Below are 25,775 nucleotides of genomic sequence, written 5' to 3'. Positions count from 1 at the left end.
AGGTCACTCCTTTAACCTACCTCGTGCCCCAAGGGGACGGGGCAGAATTGCTGAGATTCCTTCCTAAGGTGCCTATTTCTAGGAATGTGTTGAAGAGAAAGTTGAGGGGCTTTAGGTAGCACCTCTTACGACAGATATGAGCCCAGGTTGCAAAAATCGGCATGTCACATGGAATTAAATAACTTCCTGTTTCTCTATCTCTCCCTAGCATTATTGGCATCATCATTGTGTTGGCTGGAGCAATTGCCCTTATCATCGGTTTTGGTATTTCAGGTATGTGATTTCCTGCACCACCACAAGCCTCACCATTGAGCCCCCCACTCAGTGTGGCACAAGCTCGTGGACCCAGAAAGCCTCGGAGCAGAGCACTGGGCCTTCTCCTTGTTGACTGTACTCTCTCCGCATTAGTCACCCACCTCTGTGGGCCTCAGTTTCCCCGTTTACGGAGTGGAGGGAGCAGTGTCTGCATCACCAGGTGGTTGAGAGAACCAAATGGAACGTTTGTCAGTGTTCTATCTATCAGACAGCGATCGGGGGTTCTGGGGTCATAGGTGAAGTGCTGCAGGGCTGAGCCGTTCTATCAATGGCTGGCCTGGATGGATGATTCCTTTGCAATGAAGCCTCAGCTGACCTGTTAAAGAATATCAAGTCTTTGCACACAGGGGTCTCAGGGAGAGAGAAGACTGGCTATGGCTGTCGTCCCATGTAGTCTCATGTAGGAAACATGGATGGTGCGTTTCGGAAGGCAGCTAACTGCTGGCAGCTGCGAGGAACGGTCTTTTTCTTCCTCTTCTGTGTCTCAAAAGCATCTGTTATTTAAGCCACATTAATTAAGACACTGGGTGAGCTGGCCAGCAGCTGTCTGCGCTGAGGCGAGTGCTTTGCTCCATTTCCCTGCAGCTGTCTGACTCAGGCCAACACAGGGAACTCAGTCTGTGGCCAGAGCTGTCACTTCAGAACTTTATAGTTTCAGCCGCCTTTTCTCTGTCTCTCTTCTCCACCGTGGGCGTGCTGCCATCCCGGGCGGCCGTTTAAGGAGGGAGCGGCAGGGGAAAGGCCCCTGACCCTACTTGGTCCCTGTGCTATCGCTCACTCACTCACTGGATGACTTGGAGCAGCTCTGTGTGGTGGGAGAGCTAGGAATCAGACGGAGACGCTCTAATCTCTGGTCTGACACCAATGGTGTGTGTCCATTTGGGTATAACTTAACTTTCCAGACAGTTTCCTCACTGGTCAGGCAGTCAGAGTAGTTGTGGGGACTAAATGACAAGTATTTGTACAGTGCCTGGCTTGTATGTGTAATAGGTGGCTGCCATTATTATTTACTAGAAGCCTGGTGCACGAAATTCGTGCACGGAGGGGGGTTGTTCCTCAGCCCAGCCTGTACCCTCTCCAATCTGGGATCCCTCTTACAATCCAGGACTGCTGGCTCCAACTGCTTGCCTGCCTGCCTTCCTGATTGCCCCTAACCGCTTCTGCCTGCCAGCCTGATCACCCCCTAACCACTCCGCTGCCAGCTGGTTGATGCTTAACTGCTCCCCTGCCAGCCTGTTTGCCCCCAACTTCCCTCCTCTGCCAGCCTGATCACCCCTAACTGCCCTCTCCTGCAGGGTTGATCACCTCCAACTGCCCTCCCTTGCAGGCTGGGTGCCTCCCAACTGCCCTCTCCTGCTGGCCATCTTGTGGTGGCCATCATGTGTCCACATGGGGGCAGGATCTTTGACCACATGGGGGCAGACATATTGTGTGTTGGAGTGATGGTCAATCTGCATATTACTCTTTTATTAGATAGGATGGTGACACCATCAGTGCTATTCAGAGTTTGCTGGTATTGATGCATTCATATACCACCTCCTAAGACTTGCACAATTTCCTGGCCACACCAAGGCAGGCCCCCTCTGAAGTTAGGGAGGCCAGGGCAGGAAGCCGCAGGACACAAATTCTCCATCTTTGGACACTGGGTAAAAGTTACTCAGTAAGCCAGTCAGGTATGTGCTTATGGCACCAAAACAGGAGCATTAAACAAATTGTTTGGAACAAAATTGATATTTTAAAAAATTGTGGTCATCTGATAAAATGAACAGCTATTGGCTTTTCTTACACTTGTTTTATAGTTTTTAATTGTTTCTATATTTAAAAGAGGTGAGTAGGCTCTCTACATATCTCAGTGTGGCCCTGGATATCAGCAAAACCTGGGAGAAAGAGCACAGGCTTAGCACCAGATAAGATGGAGCTTGACACTAGCTCTACTACTCGCTACTTAAAGGGCTTTAGGAAAGCCATTTAATCCCACAGCGCCTCCTAATCCTCATTCACAAAATGACCATTCTTACCTCCCATGGTTTTATCAGGCTTCAAATGAGTGACTGTAAGTAGAGTACTTAGTAAACAGTTTCTTTCCTCTTGGTACTCTAATCTGCAATCTTTCCAAATGGTTCTAGCTAAGAATAGTTATCAATACCACGACTGAAGGTTTAACATGTGGCAAATCAGGTACTATACAAAGCTCTTTACCTGCATGGTATCATTTAGGCCATTGAGGGAACTGCTGTTATTAAACATCCCCATTTTATAGATGAAAAAGCTACGGGATAAAGAAGTTAGAAAACTTGTGCAAGTAAGTGGCAGAGCTGGGATTTGAACCCAGACAGCCTGATACCTGCGCCTTGTTCTCAAACACCATGCTCTGCTGCCACTTCCCTACCGTGTGCCTTCATCTAGTCCGGCCCAGCATCCTTTCTGGTTTCTTCTCACAGAAGCAATTGCTACCACCAACCCTGCGCTCTTCTCTGGCAAGAATGGCTCCATGGGCACAGGCGTAAACCTATGTGTTTCCACCTTTAAGCCATGTGCCGTGGTGCCCATCTGGACAGCTGGGTTCCAGCAGATGCTGAGTGACCATCTGCTGAAGGCTTCCAGTACGCTCTCTGTGCTACTGGACGCTACAGAACCTGTCTTACTGAGTCCTTTCAAAAGGAAGTTCATTTCTTAGGTTTTATCCAGTGTTGTTGGGCATCCCAGAATCATCGTTTCTGTAAAGAATCCTTGCCTTGTGTTACCTGAAACCTCATTTTCCCAGAGATTCCTGCTCCTACATCAGAGGGCAACTGAATAGTGCTCAGATTTCACTTGCTCCCCTGTGAGTCATTCATTTTCAGTAAGTGACGGGTCTTCCAACTTGAAAGGAATTTGATGGGCTCTTAGAGGCCAATGAAATCCTTAAAATATGTGCCTGTTTAAATGAACAGAATTCTCTATTAATAGATAGCTGCTTTGCCCAGCCAGGATAGGTTGGTGGTTGAATGTTGACCCATGAGCCAGAAGGTCACGGTGCGATTCCTGGTTGGGACACATGCCCGGGAATGAGGGCTCGATCCCCAGTAGGAGGCATACAGGAGGCAGCCAATCAATGATTCTCTCATCATTGATGTTTCTCTCTCTCTCTCTTCCTCTCTCTCTGAAAATCAATGAAAACATGTTTTTAAAAAATAGCTGCTTTTAACTCATCCCCTACAGCCCTGTGGCTCACCAAATCACACAAGAGCCCCTGGTGGCTCTGAGGCCTGGAGAGTCATATCAGACCGGTCTGTGTTTCCTCGAGCACAGCTCCTTGAGCCAGCATTTGTTTGCAAGTTTGTATATAGATTTATTTTTGTGAGAAGCAATATTTATTCCCTGTTGTTGGCATATTAAATTTTATTTTATCCCTTTTTATCATCATTTATTCAGCTAACAAGGAAGTATTTATTGACTGCTTTCTGGGTACAAAGCAATGGCTTGGTCCTCATGGTTTTTTAAGATCTCACGGGCCTTTATTCCTCCTCTTGATTTGACATGGGGAGGGTGGGATTTAATCAACATTACACTCGTTCCATCTGCCACATCTGTAATGCAGCCTTAAATGGTCTGGAGTCCACAGTGGTCGCTGGGGCTCCCACGGCTGCTACTTTTGCTCATTAAGTTCTCTAAGAGAGAGTTCAACAAGTCCTCCACCGTGGGCTCACGGCCAACGCATTACAATTAACGGTAACACAATTACCGAACTAAGATATGTCATTACCATTTCATTCTCTTCATAAACTGCTGATTATGTATTTTTCCTGAAAAGTGATTTTTCAAATCAACTTTAATGGCACTTTATAAACTACAGTCAAATTTACCTTTGCTCTAATATAGTTACATTTGCCTCATGGTTTTATTGAGAATCTCTGTGTATTTTCATTGCTTTAAATATATATATATATATATATATATATATATATATATATATATATATATATATTGATTTCAGAGAGGAAGGGAGAGGGAAGGGAGAGGGAGATAGAAACATCAATGATGAGAGAGAATCATTGATCAACTGCCTTCTGCACACCCCCACATTGGGGATCAAGCCCACAACCCGGGCATGTGCCATGACCAGGAATTGAACCATGACCTCCTGGTTCATAGGTCAATGCTCAACCATGGAGCCACACCAGCCAGGCTCATTGCCTTCTTTTTCACTGGCTCACATTTCCCCCAAATTTAGATGCAGTAATCCTGCCAAATGTTCCTCACTCCTATCATCATTTTGGATAGAACTATTAAACAGTCCCTTGCTTTCTTCTGACTTCCATTCATTTATTCATTCACTGAACAAATATATATTTTTTGCTCAGGCTGCCATAACAAAATATCATAGACCTGGTATTTAAATGGCAGAAGTTTATGTTCTCACAGTTCTGGAGGCGGGGAAGTCCCCTCAGGCCCCAGGTGGCCCATCTCTAAGGCTTCCGTCAGAGGAAGGGTGATCTGCTTTGCTCCGTTTACTCATTCAAATATTAATCTCACCCAGAAACATCCTCACAGACACACCCAAAGGATCTGACAAAATGTCTGAGCGCTCTGTGGCCCAGTAAAGGTGACACACAAAATTAATCATCACAGCAGTATAGGAATTACACATATGATTAAAACAGTTTCTGCCCTTGAAAAGCCTACAGAACAGTGCCAGATAGAAACCGGAGACAAGATAGAGGGGAGACAGCTGCTGTAATAAAGGCACGGGAAAGTGTGCAGGGAGAGTAAAGAGAGAGTCTACTCACTTTGTCTTGGTAGATCAAAGGAGGGTTTCCTGAGGGCTGCCGTCTGAACAGCCTTGAATATAAGCAGATCTTGGATAGCTGCTGATAAGAGAGGAGGGAACTATAAATCGGAGGTGAAGATGAACAGGGGTGTGAGAATAACAGTATAATTGGTATAACCAGTACTAGCCTGGGATGTTTGGGATATTAGTCTGGCAAGTAAAAAAAATCATTGAAAACAAGTTAAATCTTTAAAGCAGTGCCAAGGCGGGGAAAGGGGTGTTTCGCATTCATATCACACAGCAAAGCTTCGCACCATCCTCTCTCATGACTTCTCTCCCAAACCTCCCACCTGTGTGGCCATGCATGGCAGCTGTTCCCGCTCTCTCCCCTGCACTCTAAGCCTCCAAACATCCCCCAATCCAGCCAGTACACCTGTGTTTCCTCTGCCTTTTTAAATTATCATTTTAAAAAATATATATTTTATTGATTTTTTTTTACAGAGAGGAAGGGAGAGGAATAGAGAGTTAGAAACATCGATGAGAGAGAAACATCGATCAGCTGCCTCCTGCACACCCCCACTGGGGATATGCCCACAACCAAGGTACATGCCCTTGACCGGAATCGAACCTGGGACTCTTGAGTCCGCAGGCCAACACTCTATCCACTGAGCCAAACGGGTTGGGGCTACTTATCATTTTTCTTCCATCAGTAGCTCTCTGTTCTTTCTAATATAAACCCATCTAACTTAGCTTCTTCAGGTCTGTCCCTCATCCATTACCTTCAACTACTTTATAAAGGCCTAGGGCCCAACTAGACAATTCCAACCCCTTGTGGGCAAGAGAAAATATCCTTATGTTCATAATGTTACCTCTGACATTTGAAAAATACCAAGTATGCTTGTGTATTTTTCCATTGAAAGCAGAAAATCAATAAATCACTTGATATGAACAGACAATATAGACTATGAAAGAATGCAGTGGGAAATGAGGGTGGAAAGGTAACAATTAATGAGCATTTCCTATGTGCCATGCAGTATTTAGGTCTGAAGGCCATGCTGGGTAGTCTGAACTTGACTCTACAGTCCTTGGGAGACATAGAAGACTAATGATTAGGAAACTAACATGTTCATAATATTCTTTAAGCTCTACCTATAAGACTAATGCATGTAAAATATATTGGATGGAGGCAAAGATAAGAGGAAGGAATATATTGGAAAGCGCTCAGCACACATTTTTCTGGCTTTAAGGAGGAGCGGTTAGTGACGACCATTTTAATATAAGGTATTAAAGGATATTCAGAGATTGGGATGGAACTCGACCTGAAAATCCTCAGGATCTAAGACAGCTCTGGGGATGGGAACCCTCTCTTCATCTTTCTTTCATGGTCTTTCTCCCCTTCCCCTACTTTTTGTGTCTGGCCCACTGTCCTCTTGGGCTCAAAGACTCATCCTCACCTCGGCTTCACATCCATACCCCAGAAGGAGCCTCTCAAGAAGATTCAGTTCATTAAATCAGTCCTACAGGTGCCAGCAGCCCCAGTGCAGAAAGAAGAGCTGGTCGGTCCTTCATAGACTGAGTGGGCTATCAGCTGGGCAAGTGCAGAAAAGGCAGTGGACACAGCTGGCAGCGTGATTTCTATTCTATCGGTGGTGTGTTTGGAGAGGAGGGGATATCTTCTATCTTAGGCCAAAAATAATTTAATTAAGTATCATTCTTCATTATGCCACAGCTGGCACTATAACCTTGACCGAGTCACTTATCTTCTCTCCGCTTAGCTCCTTCATCATTCAAATGGAGATAAAAGTAACAGCGCTTTAGAATCTAACATTCTTCAGAATTCCTAGCCACATTTGGCTAACATGAGGTTTCACTCCTACAACATTTCTGGTTAACTAAGAATAACAATACCTTATATGTGTCATTACACTTTTCAAGTCAAGTTCATAATCATTTGATTTGATCCTTACAGGAACCCTTTAAGACAGGCAAGATAGATAGATGTTCGATTTTTCTGAGATCCAGAGAGGTTACATGACTTATTCAAGGTCACACAGATACTAAATGGCAATGCCAGGACTTGAGTTCTCACCTTTAAACCCCAAATCCAATATGTTCTCCTCTCATTGTCTCCCCAGGTTTGGGTTACTTGGTCCTAAAAAGCTATTATTTATTTTAGATCTCTGTAGCTATAAAAACAAACTATGTCTTCCTGCTCTTTCTATCCTTCTTCTGTCTTTCTAATTTATTACAGAAGTCTCTGATTGGCTTTTGGTAATGAAGGGTTTGGTGACAGAAGTTCCAAAGCTTTCCTTGGCATTGACCCTTGCTTCCTAAATTGCAGGCACACACTCCATCTCAGTCACGACTCTCACCTCGGCTGGGAACATCGGGGAGGATGGAATCCTGAGCTGCACTTTCGAACCTGACATCAAGCTTTCTGATATCGTGATACAGTGGCTAAAGGAAGGTGTTATGGGCTTGGTCCACGAGTTCAAAGAAGGCAAAGATGACTTGTCAGACCAGAATGAGATGTTCAGAGGCCGGACAGCAGTGTTTGCTGATCAAGTGAGAGTTGGCAATGCTTCTCTGAGGCTGAAAAATGTGCAACTCACAGATGCTGGCACCTATACATGTTACATCATCACTTCCAAAGGCAGGGGGAATGCTAACCTTGAGTATAAAACTGGAGGTAAGTTATTTTTAGGGAGAGGGAAAGAAAGGGCCAAAAGCAATTTGAGGCTAAATAGTGGCTAGTGATGAAATATCATGCTTTTACGCTCATGAGTGATTAATATTAGACAAGCCCCTCCAAGTCTGTTAGCAGCCATCCTTGCTGTCCAAGACCCACACCAACTCCAAAAGTAGCCCCTTATATTAGGTCTTAAAATCTTTTGTTCTGAACTCTAGCTTCTTCTGAATTTTCACATATGTTATTTAAATAATACACTGTAGTGACAGGTGAATACTGTTTCTTCCTTCTCTCTCTCCCTCCCCTAACTATTTTCTCCAGGTAGCAAAAAGATATAAAGTCCAGGAGGCTTTAGGTCCCTGGGGAAACACCCAATTTCCCTAATGGGTAAACTTTTTTTGTAATCACTGGAACTCCTCTTACTTGGAGAATTTACCTGTTGTAACAATTAAACCTAGAACTTAGGTCTGTGGAGTTTGTGATATTGGCCAGAACTGTGATGTACAACAATATCAAGAGCAGATCATTATTTGCATCTACAGTACAATGGGCCATACACAGAGAGCCCTCTGGGGAAGTGAAGTTCTGAGTCACCTCAATGATAGAAATCGCGGTGTATTTAAGACCTAGTACTTCAAAGGCTATATTGTCTTCTCTTTCTGACCTTGACATCAGCCCTTTCTGACCTTCAACCCTGCAGCCTTCAGCATCCCAGAGATGGATGTGGACTATAATGCCAGCTCAGAGAGCTTTCGATGTGAGGCTCCCCGATGGTTCCCCCAGCCTACAGTGGTCTGGACATCCCAAGTTGACCGAAGAACCAACTTCTCAGAAGTCTCCAATACCAGCTTTGAGCTGGATTCTGAGAATGTGACCATGAAGGTTATATCTGTACTCTACAATGTCACAGTCAACAACACATACTCCTGTATGATTGAGAACAACATTGCCAAAGCCACGGGGGACATCAAAGTGACAGGTGGGCCCCTTCATGCTTTTTGTATGTGTTTATTGGGGTGAGAATTAAATTAAAATATAACTTCTATAACTGATATATTATGTACGAGGGCACAGAAAGCTCTAGAGTTCTCTTCACGGAGACCTGGATCATAATTCCAGTTGGGATTACACTACATAAGAAGACTAATACAAAAAAAAATATTTATGGCATAATAGGTCAAAGATGGCAACTAAGCTTCATCTCATACACCTTCTGACTGCTTAGAGAGCGATGTTCAGGGTTCTGAGGCCTTAACTCAGCAGGACTGCTTTGGTGAAGCAGTGGGATGTGATGATTACTTGACATCGCTGATATATTCAGCTAGTGAGCTATATGCCAAGTCCCCCAACACTGGTTTGGTTCTAGCCTGCCTTTGAAAAGGCTTTCGATCTGAAGACGAAAGGTCTTAGAGTCTGCCTTAGTCTTATTCAGCCCTTCTCTCCTTGGTCAGCTCATGTTCCCGCTCACATGGCCCAGGATTACCCGATAGCTCTAGTTTGAACTGGCCTCCCAGGCTGAGAAGACCAGGACCCAGGGAGCCCAGCACTCGGGTCTCTCTGCAGTGCTTTAGTGCATACAAAACCTAGGGTTGAGCTGGCATCAAAGAAATGCACAGACCAAATTATAACGTTTAAAACCATCCCTCTTGGGGCTAAAATGAATTCAATTTGAGTGAGTTGTAGGAATTCTTTTGCATCCTGGATAGGAAACATTTATCAGACATATGATTTGCAAATATTTTATCTCATTCCATAGGTTTTCATAGGTATACTTTATTTATTTACTTTACTATAGTTTTATTGATTTTTGAGAGAGAGAGAGGAAGAGAGAGGGAGAGTAACATCGATAGGATGCCTCCTGTACCCACCCTGACTAGGAATCAAACCTGCAACCTGGGTATGTGCCCTGACTGAGTATTGAACCGGTCACCTTTCAGTGCATGGGACAATGCTCACCCAACTGAGCCACACCGGCCAGGGCAGAAGAATGGTTTTGATAGAATAGGAAGGCATGAAGTCAGGAGCCTATGTCAATGTCCAAGGGAGAAATGATGAGCGTCTTAATGGGGGCAGTGGCAATGGCAAAGAAAGGGGAAGAATCAAAAGTTAATGAAGAAAAGAATCTACAGGCTTTAGGGACACAAATGTGAAGGAGAAGAGCAAGAGCAAGTCCAATGTGATACTTCTGCTCTGTTTGCTGAGGAGGTCAATAACACTGCCAACGAACAATTACAATACAGAAGCAACAGGTTAGGAAAAAAGATGGGGATTTTAGAGATGTTGAGTTGAAAGTGCCCATTGTTTTCTGGGTTGGCACATGACCCAGCAACCGAGGGGTTTTGGGAGAACGCTCCATCCCTATTCCACATACTTCCTTCCATGAGAAGAGATCCCCACCAATCTCACCCTTCTAGCCTCTCTGTTCGCCCCTCTTTCATGCCTCATCAGAGAAGCAGGAGTTACCAATTTATCTGATGGGTGAGTTTATTAGAAGAAGCGGGATTAAGAAGCTCAGCTCCACCTTTTTTTCTTATCTCTATGGTTACCCTCAGGAAGTATCATTTCTTCTCTGCTCTTCCCAGCCATCCGTTTTTCAGGGGTGTAATCCGCTTGGCGGGAGGAAGCCTGCCCCAGTCTGGCGCTGCCTGTCCCGGGAGATGCCTGGGCTGCAGCTCCCTTCGGAGCAGACAAAGCCTCATCCTGTATCAGACTGATTAGCAATGAAAGTGATATTTTGGTCTTCCAATTGCCTCACTCTTTTTGTCCTACTCTTTAACTAATTCGGAACTCGGCTGTAAAAAGGGGCATTGTTTATTGGGCTCCTTTGAACACAGTAGGTGTTCAAACATTTACTCAATAATTATGTTTTTAACTGACACAGTAGCAACTGTGAATCCCGATGTGAAACTCACGACAAAGTTCAGAATAAGGAGATGGATTTGGAAAGGATCGACTTAATGGAAGTAATGTTTATTAACTGGGCTTGAGCAGGATTACTGTTGTTGTTTTTACAGCTAATACTTATTGACTTACTTATTTGCCAGGTACGTTCCACTTTCTTTAATGTATTAACTCATTAATCCTCCTAAGAAGTAGATTATTATTATTTTAGTCCTCCTTTATAGATGAAGAAATGGAAACACATATACATTAACTAAAGTCACACAGCTAGGAAGTGTCAGAGCCAAAACGAACAAATGAGATTGGACTGTCGAGGGAAAAAACAGAGTAATTTAATTTCTTCACTTCTCTTCCCCACTTCAAAATGAGAACAATAATTTCTCATCACTTTGCAATGATGTCAAGAAAGCGAGTATCACAGAACCTGTAAAGGTCACTGCCGAGAGGGGAAAAAAAATGTGTCTGAAACCAAGGACTGGCCATGGCTATTTGTTCAGCCCATTCTTTATTTGGTCACCAATTATTATCTCTTTATTGGTATCATTTTTCATTTGGCTGCGTGCTTACTGGAGTGGACCATGGAATAGAGCTTGCTTTGAAGAAAGGGAAAGTGGATAATGGGGTACAAAGTTGCCCCCCAGTTGGGTACAAGTTGTATTAGGAACAACTTGCTGTTTTCCAGGTTCTTTTCCTTGCTAACCAGCCACGTGAAGAAGATATGAAGCTTCCCCTCTCTGACCCTGAACTTTTTCTCTCCCTTTACAGACTCTGAGATTAGAAGGCGGAGTCACCTAGAGCTGCTGGACTCCAAGGCCTCCCCGTGTGTCCCTTCTTTCTTTGCCATCGGCTGGGTACTCCTACCTCTCTCCTCTTACCTGGTCCTAAAGTAGCGTGCCTTGGCCACACAGCAACATGCAAAGTCATTAGTACAGCAGGTGAGATGAGTCCTGAATGGTGTGGGGGATCTATTGTGTATGTGTGCTTGTGTTCCTAACAAGATCAAGCCGCTCCAGCATCATCTCTGAGGATGATCCCCTCCCTGAAGGAGAGACTCAAGCCATCTCCTTTCCCTCAGCAACCTAGGGTACCATGTGGCCTTGATAGAACATCATCAAAATACAGAAAACAAGGCCATTCCTGAATAAGAAATACACTCATCCAGTGGCAGGGAGAGCTTCTGTTCTCGATAAATGTTTGCTGAATGGTTGTAATGGTATCTTATTGCTGTTATTTTCAGAATCACAGGAATCTGCAGAACGATTTCACCACAAGATATGACCTAGTTTTCTATTTCTTGGGGGAAATGAATTCATGCCTAAAAGCCTGGAGTGAACATACAAGATCAAGAAGCAAAAGGAAGCCAAAAGCAACCCACTGAAGACTCCAATATGAACAAGATAAATCTATCTTCAAAGACATGTATTCAAAGTTGGGAAAATAATTCATCTGAACTCGAGAAGTGTGTTAAGACTGCTAAGTAAAATGCATGTGGAGACAAGTGTACCCCCCCCCCATATCTCAGGGACCTCCCCTTGCCCATCCCCATTTGGGGAGTGAGAGGGTGGGCTGCTGCAGCTCCCCGTCTCTGGATCTTCAGTTATCCTGCTGTAATGTCGCTCCCAGAAAGTTTCAGCTGCAGTATGCCCACGCTTAAACTTCTGTGGAAACAGCAAGAAGCAGCTAATCAGCTGCCACTTCACAACAGAGGTGGCTGCATCTTAGAGGTGGGTCAACTGATTCGCTTGTCACTATGAGGCTTGCAAACGTGCCCTGGCACCTCTTCCCACCTGACAAACGCTGAAGAAGTGTGGGACGTGACTGTCATTTTAACGTCTAAGTCGCAGTTGGGTGACATTTTCTAAATGATCTGAGTACCTTCTTTTCAAAAACAAACATGCCATATTATTTCCCAGGTGACGTTTAGCCTGGAGTGGGCTCGGAAAGGCCTCCCATCTTGACCACATGGGCGTTAAGTCAGCACAAGGTCGCAGGCTTGGTGCTTTCCAGCCTGCGTGGCCTGAGAGGGCCTCAGGTCTCAACAGCATCTAGAGCGGTGAGACTCACTCAACCAAACTCATTCTGCAAACATCCGGGGACATTTAGAAATGTTTGGAGACTTTAGCTGTCACGATTTTGGGGGAGGGGTGCTACTGGCATCTAGTGAATAGAACTCAGCACCCTACGATGCACAGGACATCCACCCACGACAAAGAATTATCCAGCCCAGTATGTCGCTCATGCTGAGGTTAAGAAACCCTGATGCGGAATAGGAAAGGATCGTAAAAATAGGCATTAGCCTCTGTCGCGTAGGCTGCTGTCTCAGACCAGAGAGCCAGAACTCAGTTTGGTGCAACCAGGACTTTCTGCTGGATTATCTGCAGCTGTTGAGCTTCTGAGTTCCTTTCCCTTAATTTTTCTCTACAAATAAAGTTATGTGAGAGAGCTGCTTGAGTTCCATCTCAAGTTCTCCCGCTCTGAATTTAGATCTCAGAACCCTGCCTCGTCACATTTAAATTAAGACAATAAAAACATGTACCTTCCTTGAAGCGCACAGAGAAATCTGAAAACAGGGACAATAAACCTTTGAAGGGAGGCCCTGAGGAGCGAGGCTTTGATAGGAAAGAATATTTTGTTTCCAGCCCCCTACCCACACCTTTCACGTGTTGACTACTGCCTCCCTGGCACTTGGGGCCCACCACGAATGTATTACATTTTGTTATAGAAAACTTGATTGTATAGTTCTGATCACTCATGAGAATGATTAAATATACATTTCCTATACTGTTGCCTGCGTGGTTTGTCAAAGAAAGTGAGTGTAAGGGAAGATGAATAAAAAGTCATAGATCAGTTTCTAAAGCTTAGTGCCGCGCATATGACAGGCGTTCAGTGAATGTCTGTTGAGTGAATGGATAAATGAATGGGAGGACACAAGAGGAGCCTGTGAGCATGGGCCAGGTCGCCGGGTCTAGTTTCTTAAAGAAACTCCACGAGGCTCACCAACCTGGCATGTCTCCATCTAGGAAAGTAAGTGGTGACAGCGGGCTTGATGCACATAAGTGTGGAAGGGTATATGTTGGTGGACAAACCCAATGCTCGAGTGTCAAAAAAATCTGAGTTAGACTACTCAGGAATTTCAAATTCTCAAATCTCAGAAGAAAAACCTCAAAGTCATCATTCCCAGGCTTTTCAATTTTCAGATGAAGACCCAGAGGTGAAGTGTGGGTAACTGGCTATCTTCAGGTTCTATAGCTTGCCCAAAAATCACACTGGTAGTTGGTGCAGGAGTAAAATCTATAGAAAATTTAATTTTCAAATTCCCATAGGCCTTTTGCACAAAGAAAACATTGTGAAGCCAAATCAAGAAAGCAAACTGTGAAAGCATAACATGCTCACCCCCACCCAGGTTAACCCCTTGGCCTTGTCCATGAGCACACAGCGATGCATTAGGCACCAGATGCGTCAGATCAGCTGAAGTGCAAGGACCAGGACGTCACGTACACCGCAAACATCTGGGGAAGCTCACATCCAGATGCCAAAGGCTAAGGCGTATTAGCAGACTTGAAGGGACAAACAATTCTAACTTCAAAGTGAAGTAGCAGCTACCAGCTGTACTCAGGTTGTATGAGATTTAACAGCACAGTGACTTTACTGTGCGCGTTGTTAACTGGGGAGGGGTATGCAGGGGATATTATTGCTTACTGAGGCATCTGCCCGATGGCACAGTGGTGTGCTTTCATTCTATTGATGAAACACATAATTCCCAACATCCCTCCAGCTGGTGAAGTCTCCATACATCCACTGGCAGCTCTAATTCAGACTGTCTCACTATGTGCCTGCGCTCCTTGCTCCTTTTAACCTTGTCTTGCATCCTCTTTCACATCAATCATCTCCAGGAGTTTCAGTATGGCAGCCAGGAGAGAAAATTAACAGTCTCAAAAACAGGGCCTTAGCTGTGCTCTCTTTTCTACCTACCCTCAAGCAAAAATTCTTCTTTCCCCCATGAAGCTGTCTCTGAGCGGTCCTTCATCTGTACATGCAATTTAGCACAAAATCTCACACTGTCTTGTTGACTGTTCCTCCGTGCTGTATACTGGGACTCCTTGGAAGATGATGACAAAATGGGTGTGGGAGCTCAGGCCATCCTTGGAAGTTGCTCTTAAAAGAGGGCCAAGCAGATATTCCCAGGAAGCCTTGTTTACTGACGGTGTCTGCTGGGCCAAAGCAGTTAAGTCAGAGCCTAGAAGAGGGGTCTGTAGTTATCACTACAGGAGGCCCCGTGTCTACGGAAAAGCATGGCTCCCCCAGATAATGATATACCTGTGTCTTCTCAAAGTCGAAACTTGACCTTCAGCATTATCTTATCTCTTCAGTCCAAATCGAATTGCCTGGCCTAAGAAGTATTTTTAGCATTTTCAATTATAAGGTCCCTAACCCAAAACTCTAAATAATACTTTAAATAAGAGCTTTATGGGTACCTTGGCCCTATATCCCTTCTTTAGAACAGGACAAAAGTGGTGCTCAGTTAATTTAGCCTGTGAGCAATAGAAGACTGAGACCATTTTCTTTGTCTTTGCCTCCCATATTTGCAGTTTTCAAATTTTATTTGTAACCATTCATGTGCTATTTTAGGGAGAACTATTTAGGTTTTGACAGATAAGATTCCAGGACCTTATGTACTTAATACGACTTTGATGAGATGGTTCAAGTAGCCATACATGACCCAAGTGGCAGGTCCAGGTCCCATCATACCTAGGTTGGTGAGGATGGAAGTGTGACAGGGTGACAACACAGAGACAGCAGTTTCTATTGAGAGGCAGTAGGTGCTCCCAGCAGAAGCCAAGTCACAGCCTGCTAAATGACTATTGTCATCAATTCCTCTCCATTTTCCTTTTACCCATCTTCTCCTATGTGGCCCAATCAACCCTCCTCTAGGCCCTGAGTACTCTCAGTGTTTCTACCATCCTTCCCATCAAACTCTGCCCTCCTCCCAATAAGAACTGCCCCCTACCGTGTGGCCGGTTAGCTCAGTAGGTTAGAGCGTGGTGCTAAGAACTGCCCCCTAGCATCTAGCTACACATGAGACGGTAATTTATTAACTACCTTTTTCATTAGCTTAATGTATGGCCCTCCCATGGAGGCAAACCTTTATTTCACGGAAATGAAGCTATAAGTGAAAATATCATATAAAAACATCAAACCAGTGAGAGGTACTTGGGGTATCAGAGTGTAAACCAGTGATTCTCAGCGAGGGAGACCAAAATAAAGGACACAATTAGAAAAGAACGGTGAATGATCAGAAGGGGCTTATCAGTTCAATCAATAGAGCCTTGTAAGAACTTACACTGATGTAAATTCAGATATTACTATTCTCTCTTAATATAATGAACAGAGAGTAACACAAACACAATCAGGATAGAGATACACGTGTCAAAAAATGCGTGGCCCCATTCCATTCTCTCCCCACCTCATCCACTTAGGAGCCAGAGTATTGTACTGACCTCTGTTCAGGGGCAGGTCTGAGCATACTGAAAAGAGGGTTCCTGCTATGGGCAAACGTTTTATTGCAGGCCCTGTCTCAATAGTACCTGCCTCAATTTGGTAACTATGACCATTAAAGAGAGGGTTCATAAAAAGCAGTTATTACATTGCCTGGCCGTAACAGTTTGCTAAGACTGCCATAACAAGATACAATAGATTGGGTGGCTTAAACAACAGAAATTTCTTTTCCCCTGTTCTGGGACTGGAGATCCAAGACCCAAGTGTCAGTAGGTTTGTTTTCTCCTGAGGCCTCTTTTCTTAGCTTGCAGATGGCCACCTGCTTATTGTGTCCTCACGTGGCCTTTTCCTTGTGCACAGGCATCCCTGGTATCCCTCTCCTTATAAGGACACTAGTCATGTTAGATTAGGGCCCACCCATATTACTTCACTTAACCTTAATTACCGCTTTAAAAGCCCTCTCTCCAAATACAGTCACATTCTGAGGTATACTTCAGGTTAGGACTCAGCATACGAATTTGGGGGGAAACAATTCAGTTCATAATACTGGCGTATATCAAGGAACTAATAAAAATGAGCTATTTTTAAATACATGTATTGGGCAGGGCTAATGAATACCAAGGCAACCATACAGAGAAGATGAACAACTTTGCTTTTTACCCCCTATTTGACCAAGAATGTTTATTGTTTCATCAGTTGGCACACGCTGAAAACCTTGCTACCAATTCAAACCAGGTCAGAGGACACTTGAAAACCAGTGCAGGTCGGCTCAGCAGGTAGATACTGTTAAGGGAACTGAATTGGCTAATGGCCTCCCAAACTGCAGGCTACTATTTAAATGTTAGGAAAGACCATAGAGCATGAAAGGATAGAAAATAAAACCAGTGTGGGTCCAACCTTTAAAGGAGGAGGATTGAGGGATAGGGGCTGTTTGGCTCTATGTGACTAAGCTAAATGCTGAGCAGTAAGTCTGCCTTTGGGCTAGAGGTAGATTACTGTCTTTTCTGTCCTGGGGCTCTCAGGACAGAAAATAGCTCTTATTACTTTTTTTTCCTTCTCACTAAAATTCTCTTTGCAGTTCTTAAAGACTGAAAAAAATCTATGATTGGCCAAAGTCATGCAAGGGGGGGAGAGGGAGGAGGGCGCAAACACTCTCACCTCTAGTGCTAAGATGCACACATAAAAGAGGGCCTTCCTGGGGGAAGCTTCCGAGCAGGTGTGGAGGAGCAGGGCAGGCCCCTGAGCTCCTGTGAGAGCGGCAGCTCAGGACATGCATGCTGCATTGGACTCACCGGGGCTCAGGTAGACACTGGTCACCTGCCCTGTTACAGCCGAGAGTGGCCCTTCCCCACAGCAATGCTCTACATATTTGTAGAAAAAGAAGAGTAGGTAGCCCTGCGGCATGGCTCAGTGGTTGAGCGTCGACCTACGAACCAGGAGGTCACGGTTCGATTCCCCAGTCAGGACACATGCCCGGGTTGCAGGCTCAATCCCCAGTGAGGGGCCTGCAGGAGGCAGCCAGTCAGTGGTGATTCTCTCTCATCATTGATGTTTCTATCTCTCTCTCCCTCTCTCTTCCTCTCTAAAATCAATAAAAATATATTACAAAAGGAAAAGGAAGAGTAGGCAACTATGAGGCTGTGGAAGCCCCCAATTAAGGAATGGCCTTGTTAGAAAGAGGACCCCCCCAAGCTCAGGAGCTAGTATAGGTTGTTCTCTCACCAAGGGCTTCCAGCCCTTGCTCCCACTCCCCCATATGCGTCTGCTCGATCAAGGAAAAGGGATAATCGCCTTTGCAGTTAGAGTCAGAAATTACTTCTGAGTCTTAAGTAGGGATAACATTTAAATGAACAAATACATTTGAAAATACCTAGCACAGTGCCTGGCACAATACTGGTATTCATTTAGTGTTGGATTAAATGATAATTTATGGGAGAACCAGATTTATTTGGAGGTAGGCCCACCCTTAACATTTGCAGGCACCACAAGCAAGAGGAGAAACAGACACCCAGCCTATGGTCTGTTCTTCTTTCCAAACGGAGGGGCCTCCCACTTATGTGTGCAGATACCCACCACCCCCAACAACTGCCCTCTGACCACTCCTGAGACCTAGGCATGCATATACTTACCCTGTCTATACCTGAAGAAGAACATGCCCAGCCCCTGGGAGTGGGCTCCAGCTATTTGTCAGGAAAATTCAAGAATCCCTGACTTGCTAGAAACTACTCTGGAATGTGTGTGGCGTGTCGGGGGAGAGTGGGGAGACATACTCTTAGAATACCGTAGGCCCTGCGGAAAACTGTGACCAGGAAAGGGCCAGAATGGGTCCTTTCAAAGCAAAAGGCCCAGGTCAGGAGACTCAGGTGCCTGGGTGAAAAGCAGTACTGGTGAGAGACAAGGTGTTATATTAAACCACTCAACAGAGTAGGAGTCTGAAGTCATGGGTTCTTGCCCCACTTCTTGCCCCACTTCTGCCAGTAACTTCATGTGTGACCTTAGGCCAACGCCTTAGCCTAGCTGTGCCTCAATTTTCTCATACATCCATTTGCCAAATATTTATTGGGCTCCAATTTTGGGCCAGGCATGCATCTAGATACCATGATACACAGAGAATTCAATAGACTTACTATTCTGATTAGGGGCGAGCCATGAAGATACCAGGGGCCAACGTAGTCCAGACAAAGGGTCTTTTCTAAGTCAATGTTTTCATGATGAATCTTGCAAGATGACATGTTCATCAAGTATAAGAATGGAAGAATCCTAAAAGGAAAAAAGAGAAAACGCGTATGTTAAATTACAATGCAATATTGAAAAGAGTGCAAAGCATGCCTTTTATGATCCATTCTTTAATGCAAGAGTAGGAGCACTCCACACTGCTGCTAATTTTAATCACGGGAATTATTGCCATCTGCACCACAAAATCCAGTCTATAAATGTGCCATTTTCTTTATATTATTACCCATTTAACAGTGTATATTTTATAGGGAAGATAAATTTATATAAAAGATCGTGTAATCACAAAGCATTCATCCAAAATAATTTTTTAAATAAACACATTAATATAATGTATCAGTTGCTTCCTAAAATATTTATTTCAAAAAGGTTATAATGTGCTTTATTACTTGACAAACATAGAAAAAAGGGATTCACAGAAAGAGATGAATCAAGTGTACAATAAAGTGTAAATAGTCTAAGAATATCTTTATGCCAAACCAACTAAGACTGGGGGCAGCTTCCTCACTATATCAACTGCAGAAAGTCTGGGGTCATGGCAGGGGTTTGGTCCAGCAATCAGGAGTCAAGTGAAGAGACAAAGTAGGCGTTAGACGACCTCGGATCAGACAGTGAAGAGTCTTTTGGGAAAGGGTAGTAATAATGGAACTTATGTCTCGTTAGTTCCACTCTGACCCAGAAGAGCTACGCAAGCAGAGCTCCCAAGTTCAGATCATTCTGCCCATTTCATCCTGCACCTTCTCAAAATTGAAGTTGCCCATTTTTCACAAAATATCCGTTATAAGGGACTATTTATGCTTCTTAGGTCTCACAATTAGAATTATCTCATGGACCAGAGAATTTATAGATAAAAAAAAAATCAAAGTACCATAATGCAATGCAAGTTCTCCCTTCTCTGTCTCAGTTCAAAATAAATAAAACAGAAGTATGCAAGGTCCAAGCGTTTTTTAATTACTCAAGCCTTTTATTGCGGCTACTGCCACTAGGTGGCACTAAAGACTCTTTTTTAGGAATCAGACTCAAAATCAAAAGGCAAAAATTATCTATCTTGAAATAAAGAATAAATTTCCCCGGTCCTCTGCCATTATGACCAAATTAACATGAATCTCAGTTTATTCACTTATTTATTAACCCTACTATGTTTCAGACACTGTGCCCAATGTTAGGGATGCAGAAATAAAACACGGTTCCTTGTCCTTAAGAGTTCCCAGTGTGGAAGGGGTTGGGGGTACTGTGAGGGTCAAGGGCAGAATCAGATAAGCAAGTATAAAACTGAAATATAGGAAGGAGGAGGAGATTTCTGAGAAGCAATCCAAAAATACACACCAGCTGGCCCCTCCTTCCTCACTCCTCTCAGCTTCAAAGCCTCCTTTTGTACAGTAGGCGGGGACCTCTTCCTGGCCAGGCAGCTGAGAGCAAAGGAGGTTAAGGAGGCAGAAGGTCCAGGGAGTGGGTTCTGGGACTCCAACCTCACCCAGCAGATTTCCTGGACCTGGGCTCCATCGCCCTCCCACAGTTCCCAGACCAGGTGGGCTCTTTCCTGCCTCCCTGCCTTCGCGCATGCAGTTCCCTCCACCTGGAATGCCCTTCCTCATCCTTCAAATCCCAGCTCAGCTTTAACTCCACTGGAGAACCTTCCCTGAGTCCCTTGGGGCTCCCCCTGCATCCTGCACCCACCCCAGTCACAGCCGTTTTGATGCTCTCCGGGGTGATGAGGTCTTGGGATGCGAGCTTTGCCTTTGTACCCCAGCCCCTGGCACAGACAGGTGCTCTAGGAAAGCCAAAAGGAAGAGAAGAGAAGGAGAGAAGGAGGGAAGGAGGGAGGGAGGGTGGGAAGGAAGGAAGCAAAGAAACACCTCTCGTAGGATTGGAGGATCTGGACTGTGAGCACCTGGCACAGGGCTGGGCATGGAGCAAAGCCCACTCCCTTCCTGCCGCCTCCACTTGAGCCTGGGCTGCAGCATCTTCTGCCTCATCCCATTTGGAGCCGGCTCAGGGGTCCTCTCTATAACCACGGGCCTGTGTCTGTTGTCCCTTTGGAGGCAAGGTAATCACACCAGGATGCAGACGTGCACTTGACTTCATAAGGAGCTCCGTGTGTTTGAGAGATTTGGGAGAAAGGCCTCCATTCTCCCAAATCCAGGACCATGCAAGCTTGCAAGGGCCCGAGGGCTGACCTTGAGCAGGGGACTTCAAAGGGTTTTCACACTGAGTACTTTCTGCAAACAATGCCTTACGTGATGGCCATGACATACAACAGATGGAAACTAAGCTGCTTGGGGCAAAGTGGTGCGTGTGGAGGGCACCTGGGAGAGGGGACCAGAGCCCCCTAGCCCCTGTAGCTCTGGGTCCCAGGGAGATGGCAGCTCAGAAGCAGTCTCCATACGAACAGGCCTGAGTCTGTTGCCCATTTGGAGGCAAGGTACCCTCTTCTATCTGAGTGGAGCGCCTGGCAGGGTGTCCCTGCAGCATGTGGAGGAAACAGCAGAGGACTCCGATCCTAGAGGCTGCGTACAAGTCCTGGTCACCACGTCCGAGCTTGGGCCCTGAAGGGCTCTCTGGTAATACAGCCACAGTTACAAATGCACAGAGGGCCCCGGAGCCTCCTGGGTTCGTGAAAATGGGGACCACACACGTCAGCTGCAGAGACCGACCTGGTTCCCAATCCAGCTCTGCTCCATCCCAGCTGAGGGAAGCGCCGAGGCCTGGTTCTGACCTGTGGAATGGGAATGACGTGCTGGGCCGGCTCCCAGTGGGCACCGGTTGGGTGACAGGGTGACTCTTACTTTCTGCAGTAACAGGAACTGGCCAGCAGAGGGCGACCGCCTCTGCCGCCTCCCAAGGCAGGCCAGGCAGTAATCACACCTGGTTCCCCTTCAGAAGGGGTAAGGGGGAGGCTGAAGGGTGGCTTTGGGGCCAGGTGGGCACCCAGCTGCCCTGGGAGGCTGTTCTGCCTACCACCCTGCAGACAGGTCCCCTCTGGTGGCCGCACTGCAGGCTGAGCCCTCCAGGAGCTGGACGTCAGCACAGACTCGGTGCTCTCGGCATTTCCTCCGGGGAGAGGGGACGCGGGTGTGGGGGCGGAGTGCCCACCTGGTGTCTGCACCCCTCTGCCTAAGGGGTCAACCTCCCGGCCCCTCACAGACTGGTTTGAGGACCTGGGGCTGCAAGCAGGACCTGGGGAACTGGTGACCCGCTAGGGTCCAGGCTCAGCAGGTCCCTGGAGCTGCAGGGGAGCGCTGAGGGTGCTGTGTGCTGAATGGGGGCCCAGGGGATGAGAGATGCTGCCAGGGAGGTGGGGTGGCATCGGGGACTTGGACCAGGAGGCGCCGGGGCAGGGCCACGTCTCACAGAGCGAATGCAGGAAGTCTGCTGGTTTGCAGAACCCGAATCAATTCATTTCGAGGGAAAACAAAATCTGCCAGGAGAGGCAGGCGGCGTAAGCCAGACGGGAAAAATCATGGCACTTTGTAATCAAAGCCACAGACGGCGAGGGGAGGCGGGACGTTCTCCACGCAAGGCCCTCGCCCCAGGGCAGCGGGACTCCAAGGTTCCCAGCTGGGAGGGACGAGGGACAAAGAGAGCAGCCGCCCGGAGGCACTGGTGCCATGACAGGACCCAGTCTGCTGGGGGTGGAGGAGGGGGTGAGGGGAAGGGTGAAGCCCCTCAGAGCAAATGGCCACAGGGTGAAGGGCCGCTTACCCAGAGGTCACAGGTCACGTTAGACAGAGACTCTGGGCGCCGAGGGTTCCATTTTCAGTTCTGTCCTTTCACTGCTGTGTGCCCGGGAAGGAAGAAGCCACTCGCCCTCTCTGTGCTACAGTAGCCTCACCTGTACGATGGGCACGTGAACAGGGGGCGGGGCCACGTGGACAGCCGGAAGTATGCACGTGATCAGGGGGGCGGAGCCACGTGATCAGCCAGAAGTGCACACCTGAACACAGTGTGGGGTTATGTTAGGAAGGAGTAGGGGGCAACTGAAGATAGAGGAGAGGCCATGTTAACGTAAAAACCATTGAAACCCGTAATGAATTTTTGTGAGTTTATTTGAGCCAAACTGTCGACATATGCCGGGAAGCAGAACCTCAACGAATTGAGATAATGCTCCGGAGAATGGCGGGTTACATTTGTATTTATACATTGCAATCAAAGGAGGGACATAGGTGGGTTACATGAAACTCATTGGTGATAGATTAAGGAGGTGGGATAAAGCAAAGCTGGGGAAACCCCTGGGACTGGATAAAAAGTAAAATGATGGACACATACTTAGGTGGGTGCAGGAACAATTAACATGATAATAAAGGAATTTGTGGTATCTGTCCTGGCGCCCAGCACATTTGGTTCTGCCCCAGAAAAAGGGAAATTACAAGTTACCCAGACATTTCAAGGGTATGTTATCATAGATGCAAAAAGACAGATAGGCTCAGTTAAGGTAAAGGTTGACCTTGTCAGTGAAGATACCGGCCTAGGACATAACTGCCCACCATAACTGCTTTAGTTAAAGTTTAATTTCAGACCATCCTTTGTGGTTACTTTAGGTCTCAGAGTTTGCAAGACCGCCATGCAGGCCTCCCCTGAGCTTGTGAGGTCAGCATGTGGCCCCTTTCGTCCACAGCCACGTGAAGACAGGGGAGAGTGAAGGGATGGGGCCAGGAGCAAAGGAGCCCCAGGAGCCCCCAGAAGCTGACCAGGCAGGAAGGACCCTGCCCTGGAGCCCCTCCGACAGAGCACAGCCCTAGACGCCCTGATTTCAGATTCTGGCACCCAGATGGGAAGAGCACTGTTCCTGTTGGTTTAGGCCGGTCTGTAGTCATCGGAGCAGCAGCCTCAGGAAATAGACCCCTCTTTTGGGGCTTTCATTTTATTTATTTATTTTTATTTTTATTGATTTCAGAGAGGAAGGAAGAGAGAGAGATAGAAACATCAATGAAGAGAGAGAACCATTGATTGGCTGCCTCCTGCAAGCCCCCCACTGGGGATCGAGCCCGCAACCCGGGCATGTGTCCTTGACTGGAATCGAACCTGGGACCCTTTAGTCTGCAGGCCAACGCTCTACCCACTGAGACAAACTAGCTAGGGTTAGAGGAAATATTTATATGAATTAGCAATTCCATCAACTTCTCTTTCTTTTTCTTTTGTGAAATTCAAGTAAAATTAAATTTAAAATTGTATCCGAATTATGATTGTTCTGGTTTTTAAAAAAGCATCTCTACCCATCTTTTCATTACCCATGCTTCTCTTCTTATATTTGCATATTAAGTTGTCCAAAATGATGTTCACCGAATGTGATTGGTTATTATGGATGGTGGGATTGGAATTGTTTTTTCACTTCCATCTTTGGGATTTCACCATGTTTTACTGAATTCTTTATAATGAACAGATGCCAGTTTTTACTTTAGTGTGATTTTATTTTTCTTAAAAAAATACAGGAAGAAAACACAGCAATGACCTATTCATTCAACAAATATTTATTGAACAACTAGAAAAAAATTGAAATAGAGAATGTTGCCCAGCCAGTGTGGCTCAGTGGTTGAGCATCAACCTAAGAACCAGGAGGTCACGGTTCGATTCTGGGTCAGGTGCATGCCTGGGTTGCAGGCTCCATCCCCAGTAGGGAGCGTGCAGGAGGCAGCTGATCAATGATTATCTCTCATTATTGATGTTTCTATCCCTCCCTCTCCCTTCCTCTCTGAAATCAATTAAAATATATTTTTTACAAAAAGAAATGTACAATGTTAAGGACTTAGTAGAGGTTATCACAGAGCACCATCAGTACCACATAGAGGGGCGCCTAATACAGACTTGGTCGATGGAGGACTCCTAGAGAAAATGTCTCGAAAATGAGCTCTGAAGAATGGGTGGAGGCTAAGGAGGCAAAGGAGAGCAGGCAGGAAGCCCAAAGCAAAGCAAGTGGCTGGGACAATCATAGAAAAGGCTGAGCTCAGGGTGCATGCTGGGGTCAGGGTGGGGCGGTGTGAGAAATGAGGCTGGCCGGGCTGGCAGAGGCAGGGTCCGGGGAAGCCGCTCCTGGGAGACCATTTCCATGCGAGCAGGGGTCTTTGCTTGTTCTGCACAATGACAGATCCTGGCACATAGGCAAAAGGCCCTGCCCTCGGGGAACTTACTATTCTAGTGGGGAGCAAGCCATGAAGACATTTGGGGAAAACATATTCCAGGTGCTTCAAGGATATTTGATGAATAAATGAAGGTGCTGAGTAGCTACTGGAGATCCTAATCAAACTGAAATGTCAGAAATGTATCTCATAAGATTAGAGAGTATTGACTGGAAATGGGGAACCTAATTAGTAATCCAAACAAAGTATAAGAACCTGAGTTAAAAAAAAAAAAAAAAGAAGAATCTGAGCTAAAGCAGAAATAGTGTGGAAGAAAGGGGAGTAAATTCAGAGAATTGATATGGGCAATAATATAATAAAAAGAGCCCCCCATATAGAAAGGGGGCTGGTGCTTTGTATACATCACCTCCAAATCCCACAACAATCAAGGGAGGATGAGGGGGTTGGTGTGTTTTTAAAAATTATTATTAAAAGAGAGAGAGAGCCGAAACCGGTTTGGCTCAGTGGATAGAGCGTCGGCCTACGGACTGAAAGGTCCCAGGTTCGATTCCGGTCAAGGGCATATACCTTGGTTGCGGGCACATCCCCAGTAGGGGGTGTGCAGGAGGCAGCTGATTGATGTTTCTCTATCATCAATGTTTCTAACTCTCTATCCCTCTCTCTTCCTCTCTGTAAAAAATCAATAAAATATATTTAAAAAAAAAAAAGAGAGAGAGAGAGCCGAAACCGGTTTGGCTCAGTGGATAGAGCGTCAGTCTGCGGACTGAGGGGTCCCAGGTTCGATTCCGGTCAAGGGTATGTGCATTGGTTGTGGACG

The 25,775-nt window shown here is 45.8% G+C and overlaps 1 protein-coding gene across 1 annotated transcript in view; it reads left to right on the top strand.

Annotated features, from left to right (window-relative positions):
- The window catches only part of VTCN1 (V-set domain containing T cell activation inhibitor 1), a 32,890-nt gene extending 21,345 nt beyond the window's left edge, over positions 1 to 11,545 (top strand). Inside the window, exons 2-5 of the mRNA XM_028154163.2 lie at positions 209 to 273; positions 7,407 to 7,754; positions 8,455 to 8,733; positions 11,421 to 11,545. Coding sequence (XP_028009964.1) covers positions 209 to 273; positions 7,407 to 7,754; positions 8,455 to 8,733; positions 11,421 to 11,545 — 817 coding nt within the window. The remainder of the gene's footprint in view (positions 1 to 208; positions 274 to 7,406; positions 7,755 to 8,454; positions 8,734 to 11,420) is intronic.
- Positions 11,546 to 25,775: the final 14,230 nt, after the last annotated feature.

The sequence above is a fragment of the Eptesicus fuscus genome, chromosome 22, assembly GCF_027574615.1.
Source record: "Eptesicus fuscus isolate TK198812 chromosome 22, DD_ASM_mEF_20220401, whole genome shotgun sequence".
NCBI lineage: Eukaryota > Metazoa > Chordata > Mammalia > Chiroptera > Vespertilionidae > Eptesicus > Eptesicus fuscus.
This window is presented reverse-complemented; position numbering and strand designations above follow the sequence as displayed.